Source organism: Drosophila hydei, unplaced genomic scaffold (genome assembly GCF_003285905.1).
Source record: "Drosophila hydei strain 15085-1641.00,03,60 unplaced genomic scaffold, DhydRS2 tig00000250-arrow-arrow-pilon, whole genome shotgun sequence".
In the NCBI taxonomy this organism is placed as follows: domain Eukaryota; kingdom Metazoa; phylum Arthropoda; class Insecta; order Diptera; family Drosophilidae; genus Drosophila; species Drosophila hydei.
Genome location: NW_022045696.1, coordinates 663,494 through 685,566, shown reverse-complemented (window position 1 = coordinate 685,566; position 22,073 = coordinate 663,494). Strand labels below are relative to the sequence as shown.

Genomic DNA, 22,073 nt, shown 5'->3' with positions numbered 1-22,073 from the left:
GGGCTCACACACACATGCGTGCCTGCATACGCAAGCGCTCTGCGTACTGCGCAGTTGACGCAGCGAATGTGCTAGGGCTGCGCTAGGGCTGTGTTTGAGCTGCGCTTGGGCTGCGCTTGAGCTGCGCTTGGGCTGCGCTTGGCTTTCTATGGGAACTTAATTATTAAATAACTTTTCTTCTAGTTAGACTTTCTTAATGAAATTTTCAAAGCATATTTATAGCTTCAAGATACTTGTATTTGTTTAAGCATAAATATCTATTATATGAAACAAGTTTTTGTAAATTCGAGGGGAAGGGGAGAGGTATCCAAAATCTTTGTAATCATTACTGGAAACTACACAGTAAATCTGAATTGATGGAGACTAAGAAAAATAAATGAGTTATCGAAAAATAAGATTATAGATACCGCTAAGAACCTTGTCCCTAAGAACTTGTTAGTTGAGGTCATCATAGATAAGAAATTGAATACTTTTATGAAGTTGCCATTTGCCTTTAGACACTGTCTTAATATTCTTATACATATATGAAGCTGATTGCTTTCTTAGCTGTTGCTGTGGCTGCTGCTCTATTTATTAAATTACTTGCCATAAATTTGAGGGGCATGTGGAGTTCGCGCAGCGAACAACCACCACCACCAGCAGCACCACCGTCGTCGCTAATGCTGCGTTGCTGTTGTTTGCGGGCATGAGGAGAAAAAGTAAAGTAAAAATGTTGCACAACTAAATCGCATTTATTTAAAATTCCAGACCATTGCGAGTTGCGGCTGGCAACAGCAGCAGCAGCAACAACAACAACCACAACAACAACAACAACAACAACAACGAGAGCTACAAATATTTAACAGAAAATTCGTTTTGGCTCTTTGGCGGCAAATATGCAAACCGAAGACCAACGAAACCTGCGCCGCGTGTCTCAGCCTCAGCAGTTGGACACTGGAGGTTGTGTGGGCGTTTTGAGGGCGAGAGCAGAGGGGGTTGGAGCCAGCGCTGGTAGGGGGTTGTCGCCCCCACAGCGACGCCTATTGGCGCAATGCTGCTGATGTTGGCATATCGATAGCCAAGTGACTTACTTTTTCTGTACACAAAATACCCTCACTAAGAGTCCTATAAAATTCTTGATAAGCTCGAAAGCTTTGCAGCTGTTGAAAGCATTAATTGAGCTACTGAAGTCATATATATACGTAGAGAAAGAGAGGCAGAGAGATAGAGAGAGACAGAGAGCGTATTCGCTCTGCGGCGTTGAAAGTTTTTTCAGTTTTCGTTGTTTTCTGCTTGCAACTTATGGGCCATAAATTACGCTCAGCTCGATCAAGTGTTGAGGTGAATGCTATCAAGTTGCAACGATGTAGCAATCGTGTTAAGAAGGCGAACAACTGAACTGAGTTTTATAATAGATACAACAGATTGTCGTCCAACTAACTGATAATGAAGACGAGCCTCAAAGCATATGCAACAGTCTAGATCGAAGGGTATATAGGGTATATGGGGTATATATTTGACATGCAACTTGGGTAATACAAATTAGCACCTATTTCAAATTGTATTTACATATTGCAACACAGTCGAATGTTGAAAACTTTGTTGACTCTGGATGTCGTACACTCGTTCACGTGCTGAAAAGAGTATATTGGCTTTCAAATTTTAACTACATATACGCTAGTCTCAGATCTTTAATGAAACTAAAGACTAACAAATATATATAGTTGCAATCAATGATGGGCGTGGCAAAAAGAGAGCTGCAACGCGCACAGCTGAGTGGTTTTTTTAGAGTTATACAAGTTTAAGTCATAACAAAGCCAAGACATATTTATCCAATATCAATTAAATAAGCTTTATTCGATGTGTATTTGCATGACATTAATATTTAAATAAATTAAAATAATTAATAAAATAAAATTAATATTTTAATATTACAATTATCACAACCATGACCATCGCCTTTTGTGAAGACATTTGAACCAATGACTCCGCCAGTTTGCCCATTAAGCCATTTCCTGTGGATGTAGTGCTGTTTTGGCCATAGTTTGTGGCTCATCCTCGCTACAATTCTGCCTTTTTACTTATCCATTCAACGCTATAAAATGGACAAAGTGCAAGATGCAAGAGGCAGAGCACCTTTATTTTAATTAACATTTCAGCAATTTGCAAGCGATATTATACTGTCGGTCTATCTATGATGAAATGTCAAAACAAATTCAAGAAAAAGCCAGTATTAGCCATTAAATGAGCTGTCAAATAAAGCAGCTTTAACGACTCAAAGTTGAGATGCCTTAAAAAATCACCTTTTACATATTTATGTTTAAGTTTTGCTGTTGACCTCGTTGATTGAGGTAATAGTAACAAATCAACTTGTTTTTAAGCTGTGAACGAGTATTGCGCAGTCAGTTGAGCCCGATGGCAAAGTTCTAGCAGGTTAAAGCTGTTCCCTGTGCTGCAAAGCTTAATTAATCTGAAAATGAGGCTAATTCGCATTTGTTTGTGCCGCTTTTGTTGGCTTAGATTGCTAACTGCATTGGCTCTTTGCCAATTATTTAGCAGTCGCTATCACGTCTGCCTATAGTCTGACCAAGCTTTCCATATTGGGCACGACGTCCGATATCTAAATGGGCTTTTGAATCGTGTTTTTCCCTCTGTTTCGGGCTGCTCCAGTTATGAAATACAATAAAATGCGTGAGTTTCGATTTAAATATCGTATTCATTATTTTAGCTGGGCTCAAAGGGCGGGGGCCAACTTCCTGCAAATAATGTGAAAAACAGCGAAATTTTGGATATCAATTGTTGTGCTAATGCGTTCGGCTTACATTAATTAGAGCAGAGCGTACATTGGCTTTCCCCCAAAAAATAAAAAATAATAATAATAATGTGAAAAGAGTTTTCTTCGCTCCGATTCGGAAAACGAAAAGCTTTGCGAGTGACCCAACAGGTGTCAGTGCCTCTCGGTGTTTCACTGCGCTCGAACGTGCCGCTACCAAAACTGTGAAAAAGTGTTGCAAAGTTGTGAAATGGTTCTAGGTGTTATCTGACAATCCTGTTTGGCTCAATAGATGTAAAGGGTATTTCCTTTTTCTGAACTTGAGTTTGGCATTTTTGAGCTATGATCGTTGCCTTCTCTGCTCCAGTGTTGTGAAACGTAAGCAACTTCTAGCAACGATTGCTGTCTCCCTTTCGCACTCACAGTCCCTCGCACATGCTCCATCAATCTCCTGGCTTGGCCTCCAACCGCCGCCCAAATCATTAACGAATTCGAAAATAAAAGCCAAACCCAAATCAAGGACAACAAATTGAAATCGAAAATCATAAATAACATTTTACTTTTGTTGTCAATTTGTTGTTGTTGCGGCTGATTGTTGACTCATACGCGCTGCGAACGTGTCTAATTGGCCAACTTCAAGCGACAGGTTGAAGTCTTGAAGTTTTGAAGTTGTTTTTGGGCTTTACTTTTCGATTTGGAGTGTTTCCAAGTGCAGGCGCCGACGCTGGCGTCGACGTCGCCATCGCACTGTGGGCGCAATAGCCGAGCCCAAATGCATAATAAAAACAACAACTACAAACATATTACAGCTAAGCGAACGATGCAAAGTGCAGCCAAACAGAAAAAGCAGCAACAATAAAAAAAATTATGCTATAAAAGCCAAAAAGGCAAAACCGAAAAACTGAAACAATCAAATGGAACGTGATTCGTAACTGGATTCGAGGCAGCGGAATGCGCCAGAGCCAGCGCCAGCGCCTGTGCCTGGGCCTATGCCTGTGGCTGCGCCAGCGCCTGTCCAGTGCTGTTTTTACGTAGAACCAACGACAACAACCAAATTGTTGTTTGGCAATCAAAAGTAAAACAAAAACCAAAAAAAATTATATAAATAGAAAAAAAGCTCAACTCGAAACAGTAATAAAATTGAAGGAAGCGCGACTAAGCGGTTTGCGAATACCCTGTTTTTAATTAAAAATTTTTATATGACCGTGTGAACCCAAATCTTGTTAATATCTTATTTATATTTTACATATATATATATATATATATATATATATATATATATATATATATATCAATATGCAGCATATCATACCCCACGATTGGCATTTAGTTGGCAAAGGGTATCGCTAGACATGAAAACAGTTCGCGTGCGCGCGCGCGCCGCTGCCTAACGGTGTTTGTAGTGGCTGCGCAGTCGCGTTCAGATTCGTCATAGAGCCGCACGTTCCACGTTTCACGTTCCATGTGTTCCACGTTCCAGGCCAAGCCTTGTGCTGGCCCGTTTGCATTTTGAATGAAAGGCAACGCCGACGCAGACGTAAACGTAGACGTTGACTGCGACCGCGACGCGTTGCCTATTGGCAATAAATAATTCTTTGCAGTCGCTTGTTTTTGCAGCCGCTGACTGCCTGCGCCTTATTTTTGCTGGTGCTGCCGATGTTGTTGTTGTTGTTGCTATTGCTGTTTTTTGTGTTATTTTGTTGCTTTACCTCAATTTAATTAGTTTATTTGAAAGCAGTTCGGGGCGATGGTGTCATAGATTAAATTGGACCCAATTCATTTTTAAACATTTTTTCACATTTTTTTCTTATTTTTGCAGTTGTTTATTTTTCGTCTTTTTTTGTAAGTCTTATAATTTGATTGTTCTGCTCATAAAGGCATTCGAAATGCTCGGAATTCGCATTGAATTGTTAGCCTGGCCAACAACTTGAAGCCAGTAAATCAACTTCAACTGCAATTGCAGTGAAATTGCTCGACATGTTATTTGGCAAGTGCTCAATGGACTGAGCTACTTTTAAGTGAGACGCATTCCACAGACCTTGCTATATATCTCCATTTATATACATATGTCTCTATGTGCATATATTAGAAAAGTTGAGTACTCTTAACGGACTTTGACTGCTCTATACAAGCATATTGCTTAGATCTAGCTTAAATTAGAGTTGATTCCCAATTAGTAATTATTTCTGACTGAAACTTAAACAGATCAGATTTGTAAGTACTTAACTCATGTTACAAATTTAAACATTTTCAGCCTAAAATTACTTAATCGCATCAATATTAAGTCAATGTAAACAAGCCGTTAGGCAGCGATGGTAAAGAGAGTGAAGTAAATACCAAAATGGGCCTTAAATCGAAGACCATATACAATTTCAAGCGCAATGGGTACTCACATAGCTAGGTGCTCTTTGAAGTTTCCGAGCTGTTTTAAGGCAAAGGGGCCCAGAGTCAGCTCAGTGCGCGCCCACAAATCATCGAAGACGACGACGAGGCGAGCCACAAAAGCCGCGCATTTGCCCATTTATCAATTGAGCGAAGCTAATTAACATGAACGAAGCAACGGCAACAGTAACGGCAACAAATAGCAATTGAAATTTGGCGCGTGCGCAAAGCTAACAACAACAACAGCAGTAACAGCAGCCGCAGCTGTAAAAACAACAATAACAATAAATAACCAAAAAAAAATAAATAAAACAAGATAGCAAATTCATTGCAAGATGCACTTGAGCGCATCGAAATCAAAGATGCATGGGTTGGCGGCAGGTTAAGCGGAATGAAACGAAATGGAATGGAATTGGAATGACATGAAAGGAAATGAAGTGAGCTGAACTGAAGCTGCGAGCACCATTGAGTGAGCGCGCATTGCAAACTCAACGAACCTGAACGTTGTTATACCCTACAATAAAGTAGGCACGTGATGGGCATGTTATAGAGAAAGCAATTTGATCTGTGAACAGATTAGCTGTTAGAACACTTAATGAAACCAGATTCAAAGCAAGCGAACGTTTCTCTGGAATTAGTGCTAGGAAGTTGTTAAGCTTCGATTAAAGATTACAATTCGCTTAGTATATAAGGCACTTAGATACATATGTGATGATCCTTGTATGACGTATTCAGAATTGAGATAATTTATTTTTATTAGACATACTTAAAAATTAAATTATGTTTATTCACATGAAAGACTGAAGCAGCATCTACGTTACATCATCATTACAAATATGACTAAGACTTTTAATTATTTTTTCATTTATCATTTAATGCCTCAAACGAATTTGTATGATTCCATAAATATCCTAGGGTATTTGCCTGCCGACTACCGCTGCATTGTCTTCACAACCGTTTATTGCATAATTGAAAACCGAAAACGTAACTCGAAAATATGATTGCGCCTGCGCAGCTGAGACTTACCGTTAGTTAGTCTGTCCAATATTCATGTATATTTTTTTGGTTTTCCTTCTCTCCACAGATGACATCTTTAACCTTGCACTTGATAGTGATAGCGCTGCTGGCGGCGACAGCGGCCGTGGCAGTGGAAGGTGAGGCGGCAACACGCACCGTTGTGCCACGCGGCAGAGGTGCGACCAGCTATGCGAGTGCCTCGTCGACAACCAGCACGCAGGCGCCAACGCTGCGAGCGCCTCGCCAGCGGCGTCCGCCCACAACGCTGCCCATCGACGATGGCAATGGGCGTCGCGGTGCCAGCAGCATCAGCACCACGCCTCTGCCGCCAGCAACGGTACGCCCACAACGACGTCGTGGCCTAACAACAGCAACAACCACAACGACGACGATGTCGCCAGCCGCCGCTGGCAGCAATGGACGTGGACGTGGCCGCAGCAGCTTCAGAGCCGCCCGCCAGCCACGTGACACGCCAACGCCAAGCGCATCGGATCCATTCAGCCCGGGTAGCGCCAGCAGCTGGCGTCAGTCTCAGCAAACGCTGTCATCGGTGTCCTCCAAGCCAGTCGCTGTCTCACGCAGCAGCTCCAATCCCAACAAAACGTGAGTTAGCTTCTGCTTAATCTTTTCTACTTTGCTGCAATATGCAGATGCGCTCGTGACACGAGGCAGGAATGACTATATAAATAAAAATATATGTATAGAGAGAGAGAGAAGAACATGAGCTATATTTTAAGCATTGATCCCAGAAACAAAATGAGACTGAGACTTACCGGGCATACTTTTAATATTCAATTTTCCTACTAGTCCAGCTACTCAAGCATTAGAAAAGGTTTTTTTGGCTTATAAGCAGAGAAGATCTATGCAGCCTTATTCTAGCCACTTTCCACGGTAGCAGCACATTGTCAACGTTAAAGCAGTCGAATCGATCTAGGCCCATCCATCCGTAAGTTTGTTCGTACCTTTAAAGCTAGAGACTTTTCACTTAGTTCCTCCTCCACGCTGAGCTGAGTTTGCTTCTAAATAAAAAACCCTTCGGTTTTCCCAAAGTGTGATGACCACATCTCCGCCGCATTAGATTCTCCTAAAGGACACATTAATGCAAAGCTTCATCAGGCTTAACTTATTTAGTTTTCAAGTCGAACATCCATTAAACTAGTTTGGTGCAGCAGCAGTCTCATGCCTGTCACGCGTTCATATCTAGCTTCAAGAGTGTCTGTCGCTGGTTTTAGGCGACTGCCCATTTCGGGCGCCGCCACTGATTAATGCATCAGGCGGCAGAGGCAAGATACTTCACTCCGATCGCCGCTCTTTCCATGCTGTGTCTAACTGCGTGTCTTATCTTCGTTCGCAGGCCGCGCATGATCCAGCGCTTGGTGGCTGGTCACATTCACAATGCGCAGGGCCATTCCACCTATGAGGTGTCTGCGGTGAGCTCTAACAGCAGCAGGAGCATTGCAATAGCAACTACGACGCCAACAACAACAACAACAACAACAACAACGACCACTACAACAACAACAACAAGTCCAGTCACGAGAAAATCAACAACAACAGCATCATCGAAACGCCGCAAGGCCAGCAGCACTTATCGTCTGGCCAAGCCGTCGCCATCGCCGGCGCCAGAGCGAGAGCAGGATGATGACGAGGCGCTGCTCAACGAGCCGGATGACTTTGATAACTGGGATAACGGCATACTGCGCTTGAGCGCCGGCTCGGGCAAGGAGGCGGAAACTGCCGGTGCCAAGAGTCAGGGCAAACAGAACAAGGAGGATGCAAAGAAGACGCTCGCGGATCAGGTGCGCGACGGCAAGTACGGCCTGATTGAGAAGGAGCTCTTTCGTCGCGTGCCCAAGCGCCCGGGTGTGTTGAGCTATGCCCGCAACTCGGAGGTGCCGCTGGACAACGAGCGCAACTTTGGCGGACTCAACGAGCAGGACATTTGGCTGGCCGAGGATCATTTGCTAGTGATCAAAGGTGGCGGCCTGAATGAAGCCGAGCTCAACGGCGGTGACAGTGAGCCGTGGCCAGCCATTGATGATTACGATGCGCCGCCGCGGCAAATAAAGCTCCCGGCGAATCCGGTGGTGCCGCCTCCATTTCCCGTGCAGCTCGAGCCGCATGGGCCCCTGCAGATTATCCGAGATAATCAAATCGAGAGCCTCCGTGCGACAGCTGGCAATGCAACGGTATCCACTGTGGGCCAGCACACGTCCTACGGCCAAGGCCATGGAGCTGTCCACGGCCAGGGGACGCATTCTGCTGCCCGGCCGGGAGCGTATGCGTCGTCTAAGACAGCTGACCCGGAGCCCAGCTACGTCTACCCGACGCCCTACGCGCCCTGGCTGCTCTATAACAACGAGACGTTGGCCCAGCAATCGCCGACCCATCCACATTCCAGTCCGACTCCCAACGCGGTGCTAAGGAGCCCGCTGCTCGGGCCCTGGCTAATCAATGGCCTGCACGCCAATGGCAGCGTCTCTGCTCCAGGCGCTCTGCACGCAAACATCAGCGACTTTGACGAGGACGATCCCTCGCTCTACTATCCGCCAGCTTACAGCTTTGTCTATCGAAGCAACTACTCGAATCCGGTGCCACCGGGGCCGTTGGTGCCAGGCATTGTGCTACCACCGCCGCCAGATCACTTTACCCTGTTGGAGGCGACGTCCACTTCGACAACAACGCGACGTCCTTATACTAGCACGACGAGCACTACGTCTAGCACCACCACCACCACCAGCAGCACCACCACCAGTACCACTACCACGCGAGCTCCGTCGCGTCTCTCGGTCAAGTACAATGCCATCGGATATCTGCCGCCCGCACCACGCCAGCAACATCATCAACAACAACAACAACAACAACAACAACAACAACCACAACAGCAGCAGCAGCAGCATCAATCCAAGTATGTGGAGCGCGTGCCGGTTCCTGTGGCGGTGCCCATACCCATTTACCCCATTAACTATCAGCCGACAACGCCACGCCCACAGCCTCCCGCACAGCTGGTGTTTGTGCCCAGCACAGAGCGTTCCAATGAAAGGGTGAAAGAAGAAAGGGCAAGGGAGAGAGATCGCGAGCGGGAGCGGGATCGCGAGCAGGCGCCGTTATCCAAGTCGAATCCCATATACTATGAGTACTTCGAGGCTAAGCGTCAGCCTTCGTCCCTCAAGTCGAATGTGATCAATGACTTCCTGGCCACCAAGCCTCCCAAGCGCCCGCACTACAAGTCGCCGCCGAGTCCCGTTAATGATGTAGCCGTAGTTAGCATTACGCCCAAGCCACGCGTCCAATTGCACTCGGAGTACGATGCGGCGCTGGGCCAGCTGCTCAGAAGCAATCTCATTGCCTCACCAGTGACGGCTCGCTTCCAGCCACCCGATTTCGACAGGCAGCCCTTCTTGCCCATGGTCAACTACAGCGCCGACGAGCAGGACCAAAACGCCTTCAAGGCAATTGTCTATCAGCCCCAACCGCAGCCGCAGCCGCAGCCGCAGCGCCAGCGTCAGTTGCGTGTGGGCAAGCACCAGCAGCTGCAGTTGCAGCTGGAGCCAACCATACAGCCGGCACAGGACCAGGACTCCTCCTATCTACCGGACTCGCTGCTGCTGCAGCGACAGCGACAACTGAGAGTCGGCAAGCAGCAGCTGCAACTGCAGCTGCAGTCACCATCGCCGTCGCCATCGCCCTTACCGTACGATGGCCAGCAGGGCGTATACAGCACGCCACTTCCGCCATCCTATTTGGACAATCAATTGCAGCCGCGTCCGGCCAAATACCAGCTGCGTCCGCCGTCGCCTGCCCCATTGCAGTTCTGGCAGCGACCAGCGCCTCCACCGCCACCGCCGCCGCCGCCACAGTTCAAGCGCTTGCGCCATGGCAGCGCGAAGCATCCTTATCCGCCCTACTTCGTGCCCAGCTACCCGAGCGGTCCCGGACCGGAGCCTCTGTACCGCTTGTTGCCCGTGCCGCAACACAAGCACTGGCGCCAGAGCAACAAACACCAACAGCAGCAGCAGCAGATTCAAGTTCAGCCACAACAACAACAACAGCAATACTATCCGGATCGTAACGTTAACATTGGCCATAGTTTGGCCAGTGACATTTTGGTCAACTACAACAGCAACAATCAGTTCAATCCGCAGGCGGAGCTGGTGCCCCAAGCGCAGCTGGGACCGCCTCCACTCTCCTACCAGGCGCAGAATGGGGGCCAGGCTTCCCTGTGGTCCGACAGACCCGTGCGACAGTCGCGTGCCCAAGTGCAGGAGCAGGCCTAAGCCCTGGAAAAGGATCAGGAGTTTGCTGTTCAAATGTGATGTAAAGTAAAAGCCGTCGGTGGAGCCAAGTTGAGCAAATTCACAGTCGAGAGAACCAGTAGATGAAATAGTCAATGATTCACACACAGTCGTACGGTACGTTTGAGTTGCTCCGATTCCGAATTTGGTTCCGATTCCCCAAAATTGCATTCAAATCAACAAGAATTCGACAACATACGTTACATGCCGCAGCCCTAGCAGCCAACAACAACTCAACTTGACTTTGAATATTTTGAATACAGCTGGTCACATCTGTTTTTTATTCAGCATCCCAGTAAGATATTCAAAACATTGTGTACTACGCAAGCTCAGCACGCAATCTAAGCTATACATACATATTAATATATATTATATATGATCACGACTATATACATTTATATGTATATATATGTTTGCGAATGCGAACGTATTCCATATCGCTATAAAAAACTTGTGTAAATATGTTAAGGATACGACTTGTACGATTTGTGTATGCCAAATAAACGAGAGAATCACGTTATTTGGGTGCTGCACAGAACTTAGTCTTAAACAACAGGAGCAACTGTCACAGAGAAAATAACCTTGATTTCTGTTTCTGTTTCTTACAACATAAGCTTACAACGTAAACTTAATTAACTCATTTTTTTTATTTATTTAAATAAGACGACCATTTTCGAATGTTTTTCCACTTCTAGAATGCAAAACTCCACACAAATTTGTATAAAAGCCATAATAATAAGTTCACTATAAATTAATTTAAAGCACATAAGCAAATAACAGAGCTTCAAATTATATAAATAAATACTATATATATATACAAACATATATATATTATAAATACTTTTTTTTTGGTTAACTATAACAAAATTATTTACATATAAGTGTAGCCGAAAATCGTATTCATTTAAATAAAGCAATTACAAATTTAAATTTGAACGATTTTCTTTTTGCGGAGTGTGACCAGCGCATTGCACTCAATTCTTATGCAGCCCTGGTGCGTGACAACAGCTGGCTGGGGCTGAGCAATAAGAACGGAGAGCGTGAACGTCACAAAGAGCGTACGAGAGCAAAAGAGAGCGCACTCGCATCATTGTGTGTGGGCGTGCTTATGTGGGTGTATGTGTCAGCGCTGCGAGTGTATGCGTGTGTGTGGGTGTCTGTGTGTATTTGTGAAGTAGGCGGTGGGAGGTTGGGCAAACAAAAATCGATTGCAACAGCAAATCGACTACAGGAAGCGCCTCATAATAAGGCACGAAGCCGCGACGAGAACGTGAACGACGCACACGAAATAAGCAGAGGCACTTGAATTGACTTTAGCCACTCCGCCCACCGTACGCCTTCTCTGTGCCTAGCAGCCGTAAAATGATTACAGGCTAACGCCAAAAAAAGAGGAAGCAGCTAAAGGCAAATCAGAAGAAGAAGAGCAGCAACAGCAGAGCCACTGGCCGCGGCAGTAGCAGCAAAAGCAAAAGCAAAAGCAAAAGTAACAGCAACAGCAGCAGCAGCAGCAGCAGCATTTGCAAGGGAGCCAAACGAAAAGGAACAAAATTGAATTTTATTACACATTGAGGCCTGTCTACCTGAAAATAACTAATTAAAAAAGCTATTGAAAGCGAAAATTGCGCACTTGCTGGGCCTAGGAGTGTTGGAAAAGCGTGTGTGTGTGTGTGTGTGCGTGCCTGTGTGGGAGCGTATACGTGTACGTGTGCCTGCCTGCCTGTCAGCGTGCGTGTGCGTCTACGTGTGTGTGTGTGTGTGTGGATGTATGTGCGAGTGCGTGCGAGTGTGTTGAGCTCTTCTGCTGCGCTTTTTTTATGCAAGCAAAAATTGTGATAGCGAGAAGCAGCGAAAAGCGCAAACGTTGCGAAAAGGCAAAAGTGGCGCCCACGCCAAAAGGCTGGAGACATGCAAAACTATGGAGCTGGATAAATGAAACAGAACGCAGTTGAAAACAAACACGAGTGGGAGCTGCAGCAGTCCGCCTGCCGCTGTCGGTATACAGTGTACGCACACATACCTACGAACACACCTACAAACACGCGCGCACACACACACATACACACACACCCATACCCATTCACTGAACGACTAACTCACACACACACAAGCACACACGCACGCACACGGATAGCTAGTCGATAACGCACGCCAAAGGATACATAACGGGACAGCGAGTCCAAAATAGCAGCAACTGAAGTCTGGCTGCCTGGCGGCCCGTTTATAAATAGCCTGCGGAGAGGAGGCACCAGCAGCACGCAGGTGTACAATGGTAACAATGAACTCGGAGGCAGACAAAACACAGAGCAGCACGCAAGCAACCAATGCGCTGGCCATGAGCAGCGCACCGAAGTCACCTGCACCAGCAACAGCAACAGTAGCAGCAGCAGCGGCACCAGCGGCCACACCTGTACCAGCAATAGCAGTTGAAGCCCCAGCAGCAACCGAAATAGCAAGCGAAGCAGCAGAAGCAGCAGAAATTGCAACAGCCACAGCAGCAGCAGCAGCAGCAGACACAACAGCAACAGTTAGCAGTTCAGTGTCAATGCCAGTGGCACCGCCAAATGGCAACAACAATGCTCCTGCAATGGCACCCGCGACTGCAACTGCAACTGCAACTGCAACTGCAACTGGAACAGCGGATGCAGCAGCAACAGCTGCATCTGCAGCCGCAACGGTTGCTGAGTCTGGGCAGCAGCTGGACAGTGCCAATGCGAACAGCAGCAGCAGCAGCAACAGCGAGGCGATCAGCACTGCCGTCACCAGCTGCAGCGCCAACGTCACCAACGCGGCTGCCGTTCCGGTCGTCAGCAGCAATAGCAGCAACAGCGCCAGCAGCAGCAGTGCCAGCAGCAACAGCAACAACTGCACGGCAACAGTTGCCGCCGCCACGCCGCCGCCGTCAAGCAAGACGGTGAGCATACGGGATGCAACGGCGCCGAGTGGCAGCGGCGCATCTGCCTCCAAGTCGAGTGGGCTGCTCAGCGTGGGCAGCAATCATCATCATCATCATCATCACTCCTCGCAGTCGCAGTCGCAGTCGCAGTCGCCGTCAGCACAGTCGCAGCCGCCGGCAGCGCCGTCCGTGCCGCAGCAGCCGCCGCATCATCAGCGCGGCAGCAAAAACGAAGATGCGCCCAACATACTCGTCTACAAAAAGGTGCGTAGCGAAACCAAATCAAAATCAAATCAAATTCAATACAAAAACAAAATCATCTAGACGAATATAGACAGACATACGTACACCTGTCTGGGATTATGGCAAGCTTTTCGCCCGATAGCTCAGATATCTGCTCGAAATAATGTAAATATTGCCCAAAATAGAAAACGATTTCTGGTGCTCTTGAAATTTCGTCTTACCCTTCCATGGGGTACTCGACTTTTCTCACGGCATTTTCACATTGCCAATTCTAGGGTGGATCTATGAGGGGTTTTTAGTATGTCTCCTCGAAAAAGAGTTCTCTAAAACGTTACTCTTTCAAATATACGAGAGCTATATGCATGATATATCGTTAACATAGGTAACAATATCTTAATGTGGGTTATTCTTTACTTTTCTTTCAAATGCACAAATATTCGACGTTTCGAAAATCTTGGGCTCTTGAATAGTGTCTGGAAACTGCTTGGGCTAAGGTTTTTAGGAGACATGCAGACATATATACCAAGATTTGTGACCTATAACTGAGGAAAGATGACAAGTTGCAAATCTTTATTGCCTAGTCTCACACATTAGATCCAAGAAACAGCTAAGCTATCAACGAGTAGCATCAATATGTTAACACTCTGTTATTTAACAGTGTGTTAACATAGGCTTAGCAGCATGTTGCAGACTAACAGAGTCTAGTTAACATCAGATGTGCCTCGATTGCTAAGTATTATTGAAACATTGCAGATGGAGGCGATCATTGAGAAGATGCAGGCGGAGTCTGGTGGCGTGGCGGTGCGCACGGTGAAGGCGTTCATGAGCAAGGTGCCATCGGTGTTTACAGGTGCCGACCTGGTCGCCTGGATACTGAAGAACTTTGACGTGGAGGATGTGACAGAGGCGCTGCACTTCGCCCACTTGCTCAGCTCGCACGGCTACATCTTCCCCATCGACGATCATGCGCTGACCGTGAAGAACGACGGCACCTTCTACAGGTGAGTTTGGCGCTGCATACTTTTAGACGCTGACCGAAAAGACTTGCAACTGCTGCTCTAGATTTCAGACGCCATACTTCTGGCCATCGAACTGCTGGGAGCCAGAGAACACGGACTATGCGGTGTATCTGTGCAAGCGCACGATGCAAAACAAGACGCGCTTGGAGCTGGCGGACTACGAGGCCGAGAACCTGGCCAAGCTGCAGAAGATGTTCTCGCGCAAATGGGAGTTCATATTCATGCAGGTGGGTCGACTATTGTGTGCTCATTGACCTTGGGCTCATTGCAATATCTGAATTGAATTCCATTGATCAACTGCCAGGCGGAGTCGCAGAGCAAAGTGGCCAAGAAGCGGGACAAGCTGGAGCGCAAGGTTCTCGATTCGCAGGAGCGAGCCTTTTGGGATGTGCACCGACCCATGCCTGGCTGTGTCAATACCACCGAGATAGACATTAAGAAGGCGTATCGACGCGGCGGCTCCAGCCACGGCACTGGCTCCGCTGGCGCCTCCGTAGCCAAGAATCCCGTCGAACAGCTGACCCGCATCATTGCGCTGCGCAAACAGAAGCTCGAGCGGCGCACAATCAAAGTGTCTAAAGCGGCCGAAGCGTGAGTAGCAATAGCCAATAGCCAATAGCTCTTCCCCATCTCATTCGACCCTCAACCCTTGGTACACACTGCAGCTTGGTCGCCTACTACGATCAGTACAATGAGTTCGATTACTTCTTAACCTCGCCGGAGCTGCCCAATCCATGGCAAACGGACAGCACTGAGATGTGGGATACCGAGAAAAATAGGTAAGTGGCTCTGGAAGCCTCTCTTCTTATCGCACCGAATTCACATTGAGCTCTGTCTCGCCGAGCAGCAAAGATGTTCCTGTGCGTCGGGTCAAGCGGTGGGCATTCAGCCTGCGGGAGCTGCTCAACGATGCCATTGGACGGGATCAGTTCACAAAGTTTTTGGAAAAGGAATACAGTGGCGAAAACCTCAAGTGAGTATCGCGCAGGCAGTGGAAAGACTTGTCCGAATACTTACGCTTATTCCTCTCCAGGTTCTGGGAGTCGGTGCAGGAGATGAAGGCGCTACCACAGTCCGAAATCAAGGAGGCCATACAAAAGATTTGGCAAGAGTTTCTCGCTCCCGATGCGCCATGCCCGGTCAACGTTGACTCCAAATCCGTGGAGCTGGCCCGCGAAGCGGTCAACTCGCCAAATGGCCCCAATCGCTGGTGCTTCGATGTGGCCGCCTCGCATGTGTACCACCTGATGAAGAGCGACTCGTATTCGCGCTATCTGCGCTCCGAAATGTACAAGGACTACGTCAACTGTTCCCGCAAGAAGGTCAAGTCAATACCCAATCTCTTTGGCGTGAAGCGTTGAGATACGCTCCGGGACTTGCCTGTCGCGGGATTTGGCTTTGGCTCGGGCTGAGTCTTTGTTTTTTGTGTGTGTGATCAATCGTAGGATGGCGGATGGCTGGATGGCTGGATGGCCATCAGTGTCAGGATCACATTGTGTGCTTGTTGTAATGTTCTGAACTGTATGTAGTGCTCATATACTCGGACGCATACTCGAATCAATGTATATTAGACGTTGTTACTTATTACATAATAACCTACCTATTACCACTAGGTCGCGTGTGTTCTTAACGTCTCGTTTTGTTAACCGATTGACGCGTTGCCCGTGCAAGCGGTGCGCAATCCTAATCAGCTCGGTCGACTCCCCTAGCCTCACCCCGCTTCCTCATTTCGGCCCAATTCGAAAGTCAACTCTTTAAGTCCTATCGAAAAAGAAAACTGCCAAGAGCTTCTCGAAACAGAGGAGCAGCAGATAAAGTTACGAGTAAAAAGCAATCGCCGCAAGGCGATGCATAGCCTGTTGCAGCCCAAATGCAACGGGACTATGCAATCGTCTAACTGTAACCGATAACACCAAACAAAAGAGAGCAAGCGTACGTGGGAATACACATACGTTTGAAGAGAAATAATCAGTAGCATGTAAACCAAAAACAATAAAACTAAAGCAAAAGCAAAAACGAAAACGAAAGCGAAAGCGAAAACAAAAAGAATACAAACTACCACTGAGAGCCGAGTACATTCGCGTACTTCAAGTTATACCTATACTTAAACTTATACTTATGCTTATACCAAAAATTATACTAATACTTATACTTACTTGCATTAGCATGTTATAAAGCTAACGCCGTTCAGCATGTTGAGAAATCAGTCTAGACGTACAAATTGAATCAAACAATTCAAATCATAGATGCAAACAGGCAATTCCTTCTTTTCTACTCTTTATTTACTACGTACTCTCTCTCTCTCTCTCGCTCTCTCTCATTCGATCTTTTATTATTAGTTAAGCTAACACACATACACAAAAACAGCTCCTCTCGCAGCGCGCTCCCATTTGTTCCTATGTTCCCATGTTGTTCTGTTCCTTCGTTTCCCTGTTCCACACACACTCTCATTCACATATCGCCAAACGCAACAACTAAAGTCGTAAAAAACTATTGTTATTTAAAACAAAAACAAAATGATATACATATACATATATATTTGAATATTTTTTTAATTTGCACGCCTCTGCGTATTATGTGTTGTGTGTCTTTTTGTGTAACTGTAAATGTATGTGGTAACTTAGCAGCAAACAATTATATATAACTTTGTGTATCCGTAAGTGTGTGTGTGTGTGTGTGCGTGCGTGCACGTGCGTGTGTGTATGTGTGTGTGTGTGTGTGTGTATGTGTGTATGTGTGTATGTGTGAGTGTGTCTACGAGGATCAGATTGCAGACGTAAAAGTTGTTACGCGAAAGACTTCATATAAATGAAGCTGAGAGAGCGGTCGAGAGAAAGGGAAAGAGAGACAAAGAAAGGGGATTAGCAATCATCAGAGTTAAACAGAGACGCACACAAATTCAGGCATATATGTATGTATGTGAATGACTCATAACGAGACTAAATGCTTCATGACAGGGCAATCAATCAACTCCATCGCTATCTTCCCACAAATCGATGCCCAGATACACACACATAGACATACATACATACATACATGCATATATGATGCGAACTTAGTATACATAAAAAATATATATGCATAGTGGCAAATCGAGCAAGTCGTATTAGCAATAAGATTTGAACGTACTTTCAAAGTGAAGCAAGTATACACTCAACCCACACACACACACACGCAAATTCATCTGTGAACACGCGGCATGAGCAGAAGCAAAAAAGTTGCCTGCTTTTAGGCGGCGGTTATTAATTGAAAACTGTAGAATGAACCCTGAAAATCTCTTTGTGTATGTAATTGTATTGTATTTATTGTATGTTTGTAAATGTAAAGCGGTGTCTAATTTAAACACATATACAAGCGCAGCAGCAGCAAGCCGAATAATTATTAATTATAATATATATATTGTATTCAAGTACAATCTCAATGTGCGTCTTCTGTGTGTCGGTAGTCAAATTTAAATCAATTTCAAGCAACTTATACTAAACTAAAGCTAAACTAAATACAGAATCATGAAATGAAGTCAAGTAAAAATGGATATAAATGTTTACAATTGCTGAATTGGCTTTTTACGAGTAATATACATATATATATATATATATATATGGATGGATATAAATGTTTGTTACTTAAGTTATTTCTTTTTTACGCTATAATTTGCGTTCTCGAGTGAAGGAAGAAAAAAAGCAAAAAAACCTAAAAAAAATGTTGGAAAACTGTTTAAGTACTTTGTTATTGTTTCCTCCATTGCCCACCGTTCTGTGAAAAAAACGTAATATAAACTATATAAGAGTATATAAACCAACCGAGAGAACCTTAAGCAAAAAAAAAAAACTGACAAAAGAAGAAAAACTTTAAACAAAATCTACTTAAGCAATTTGAGTCGAAGTGTTTTCGTTGTTGTTGTTTTTTGCATTACTTCGCTGTTAAGCGCATGATTTACATTTACTAGAACCTATGTTTACCCAATCCAGTCGAGATTGTCTCGGGTAATCGTAAATGCCAAAGCGAATACACAAAATAAACAAAGTAACTAACAGCAGCAACTAGCAAATAAATAAAGAAACAAGCAACCAAACAAATAAACAAATAAATAAAGAAATACATAAATAAAGAAACACATTTCTAATAAAATTAATAATAGCCCCCGAGTTAGGCACTCGAATCAGTCGTGTTGAGCATAGCTAAATGTATTGCACTTCTCTATGTATTTGAGCCGAAAGGATCACAGTATAATAGAGCTTCTTCTAGTCTCTAGAGTCTGCAGCCTCCGTATTGTATCTAGGCTAGCCGAGTAACTGGAAATGCAAGCGACCGCGTTTATTGTAAATTGTTGGACAAAACACTAAATAAAGCAAAGGCGCAATTTGAGTGAATTTAAATTGTGACCCCAATTACTAATACTCGTTGCCTTTCGGATGGGAATCGGCTAGAGCTGGGTCAGGCTGCTTGGGAAATTAGATCGCAACTTCAGCTGAATACGTTTTACTTACTATGTTTATATATTTTTAGTTCAAATTAGTGGCAAGCTGACTTGAAGCCATCAAGAAAGGCCAACTCATCATCTAGCCCCAACACAATTCCATGTTGACCCCTTCCTTGTGACATTAGAGAACCAGTCAGAGAGTGGAAAGTAGCCGACTAGGAGATACCTCTACCAAAACACATGCTCACACACACACACATACAGACATAAAAGCCAGCTTTTAGTTGAATCCAGGGAGCTATCCAAAACATTCAGACTAACTTTTGGTTTCTCTTATGCATAAAAAATCAAATCAAAATAGCAAAAAAATAATAATCTTGTGCAGTATTCAAGAATATATAGCTTTAGCTAGTTTTTGTGATTCATAATATCACAGCCGTCTACGAATGGACATAGATCAAGTTGAGTCTAGTCTGTTCTCGAGGGACTCAGGATATACAAGAGCTCGCCCACTACCTTCCTACCTCCCACACCCCCCACTCTCTCTCTCTCTCTCTCTCTCTCTAGCTCCTCAAAGATCTTATACTCAATATGATATGATTTAATCAATTTCATGAAAAAGGAAGACCTTATAGACGAGTTAAGACAAATTTAATCTGTGCTTACAGCAGGAAGATCCGATTGAAGGGAGAAACAATCTGCCAGTCTTATCGTATGCAGCTGCTGATGCTGATCATATGAATGAATATATATATATATATATGCCAGCTAAACAACCTGCTGCTAAAAACTATGAAGTACTTTCCATTATCATTTCATTTGAGTGAGGAAGGCACCATCGGCAGACTATGCTGAGGTCCTTTTATCGGACGCTCAAATTCTTTAAGTTGTATTTCGTGTGCTTGGAGCAACGTTGTTGTCTGGCTGCGTTGTTTACCTAGCGAATAGATAAGCCTAATGCCGATTGATAACAACGCGGCAGCAATGACTGCGCTGAAGCTGCTCTAAGCACTTCCCGTCACGGAGCTGCTCCCCATAAAGTTCAAATGGCTTATCAATGCCTCTGAATGCTGGCCAAGTTATCTGCACACGGCTCTAACTAAAAAGAGCTTATCTAATAGATGCAGGGCTCGTAAGCCAGCTAGCCAGTTAGCCAGCTACCCACTTAAACAGATAGACAAAATGCCACTGGGACCCAACTGCGGCGGCGTGCGATAAGGCGTCGAGACGTGACAGAAGCTGCGAACGGGCAGCGGCAGAGACTTGATCAGCATTTACGACTCTCGTTAATAATAGTTGTGATTTCTCTCGTTTTTAGTCAGCATTCATGTTGGCAATTATCGGCAAGTCAAGCTTGTTCGATCAGAACAACCCACTAGAGTTGTTCCGATCACGTTTTCGCTATAAACGTCGTTCAAACTCAATTTACATGCGGGTCCGACAAAGGGACAACGACTTTTTGTTGGGGGTGGTCGGGCGTGTGAAATTCCCTCGAAATCGCCGATCCACCGCGAGTCATTGCACTTGACTGTAGAAAGTAACGGCAAAATGACGCACACCTGAGATCTGAATACAAGAGCCAGCCAATGGATAAGTGTCTAGTCCCTTGTCGGCAACGCTCCTCAGTTCTTAGACAGAGCTCAAGCCACCCTGTTTAACGTTGACCCTTACCCCCACCTAAACTTAGCCATAATAATCCATATTCAGCTTTAGATTTACATCCTTTAATTCTTTGAGACTTGCTTTGCATTGAAGCGGAATCATTTTCAGTCTGTCTTAAATTTATTCGTTGAGGTTAATAACGGGAAAGGTAAGCTGTACGATCAATTCATAAATGATATAAGCAAATCGGGCAAGTCTTCTCTGAATGGAAGGGCACGACTATAAGATACCCTGCATCCAGTCTGAGCTGTTTTTTTAAATATTTATATGTAAGATGTGGATGTAGCTCCGAGATAATTTCTCGACTTAATCGCAGTAATAAATAATATAAATCTATATGAAGACAAATCATCGATGATTTCGGAGTGATTTTTAAATGGGTGGCGTAGTTCGGAGTAAGATCATTGTAGATATATCAATAACATTTTTCGGAGTCATAGTTGGAATAAAGTCCATGTGAATATCTTCACGGTTTTTGGCCCAATTACGACTCCGAACAATGTCTTCTTTTTCAAGGGATAATTAATACTCCGAATGACATTTGCTTAACTCTGTATATCTTATTCCGAACTACTTCATCTTTCTAAAGGTATAATTAACATTCCGATAAATGTCTTACATATATAGAAATGTGTCTAAGTCATTATTCGGTGTCATATAAATAGATCTTACTCCGAATTATGTAATGTATAAGGCATAATTCGGCTGAAAGTTACATAATTCGGAGTTCGGAAACCTGACTCAGAGTAAAATACGAGAACATTTATATTTAGTTCGATTATTTTACTCCGAAATGTTGTGTGCACATATAACAAATCTATGGGCATATAGAGTGTCAACGACATCAACCCACCCGCACTCTCATATTGCTATCGAGAAACAGAAATAATATAAATAAACAACATGAAACAATTGCATCGGCTCGTATCTGCCAACAGAAAGAATCGATTGCAAAACAAATTGGAAATGGCAATCACAGAATTTGAGTGGCCGATAACGGGTCGATAAGTGCACATAGCCAGATAAAAAAAATAAAATAAAATATATATATAAAGATATATATGTATAAGTTAGTGTATAGGGGGTGCGATACCCCGATGTCTGTGTATTCCAGATTTATTTTTTTTTTTCGCTTTTTGATGCTCTGCTCTCGCGTCACATGACTGAAAGTCGCATGACGCAATCGGAATGCTGATTAGGCTACATAGATGGCACATCTCTATAATGGAATATATAGTATCTGTGTACGTTTAGTTATAGTATTTTCATTGGGTTACGGATCTCTTCAAGTCGATTCGTCGACTCGTTGACACAGCGCATCAATAATTCCTATGAAAGTGCAGTTTTTCGGCCACAATCGTAATCGTTTAATGATATAGCTTGAAGAGGG

At 44.7% G+C, this 22,073-nt stretch overlaps 2 protein-coding genes across 3 annotated transcripts in view; both read left to right on the top strand.

Annotated features, from left to right (window-relative positions):
• LOC111603358 overlaps nt 1–11,169 on the top strand; it is a 46,606-nt gene extending 35,437 nt beyond the window's left edge. For both annotated transcript variants that reach the window (XM_023320905.2, XM_023320904.2), the window contains exons 3-4: nt 6,219–6,754; nt 7,506–11,169. In XM_023320905.2, coding sequence (XP_023176673.2) covers nt 6,219–6,754; nt 7,506–10,428 — 3,459 coding nt within the window. In that variant the 3' untranslated portion in view covers nt 10,429–11,169. The remainder of the gene's footprint in view (nt 1–6,218; nt 6,755–7,505) is intronic.
• A 1,747-nt stretch (nt 11,170–12,916) lies between these two features.
• Nucleotides 12,917–17,271, top strand: LOC111603362 (regulator of G-protein signaling 7). The gene is made up of 7 exons (XM_023320908.2): nt 12,917–13,603; nt 14,336–14,583; nt 14,645–14,828; nt 14,906–15,192; nt 15,267–15,380; nt 15,449–15,574; nt 15,635–17,271. Exons 1-7 carry the CDS (start codon nt 12,989–12,991, stop codon nt 15,960–15,962), a joined length of 1,902 nt encoding a protein of 633 aa, XP_023176676.2. The 5' UTR covers nt 12,917–12,988; the 3' UTR covers nt 15,963–17,271.
• Nucleotides 17,272–22,073: the final 4,802 nt, after the last annotated feature.

What these genes read in the sequence shown, in the direction of transcription:
- LOC111603362 (XM_023320908.2), top strand. Translation starts at nt 12,989, where the DNA reads ATGCCAGTGGCACCGCCAAATGGCAACAACAATGCTCCTGCAATGGCA. An exon ending in AACGACGGCACCTTCTACAG is followed by an intron (nt 14,584 to 14,644) that starts GTGAGTTTGGCG and finishes CTGCTGCTCTAG; the next exon opens with ATTTCAGACGCCATACTTCT. An exon ending in GGGAGTTCATATTCATGCAG is followed by an intron (nt 14,829 to 14,905) that starts GTGGGTCGACTA and finishes ATCAACTGCCAG; the next exon opens with GCGGAGTCGCAGAGCAAAGT.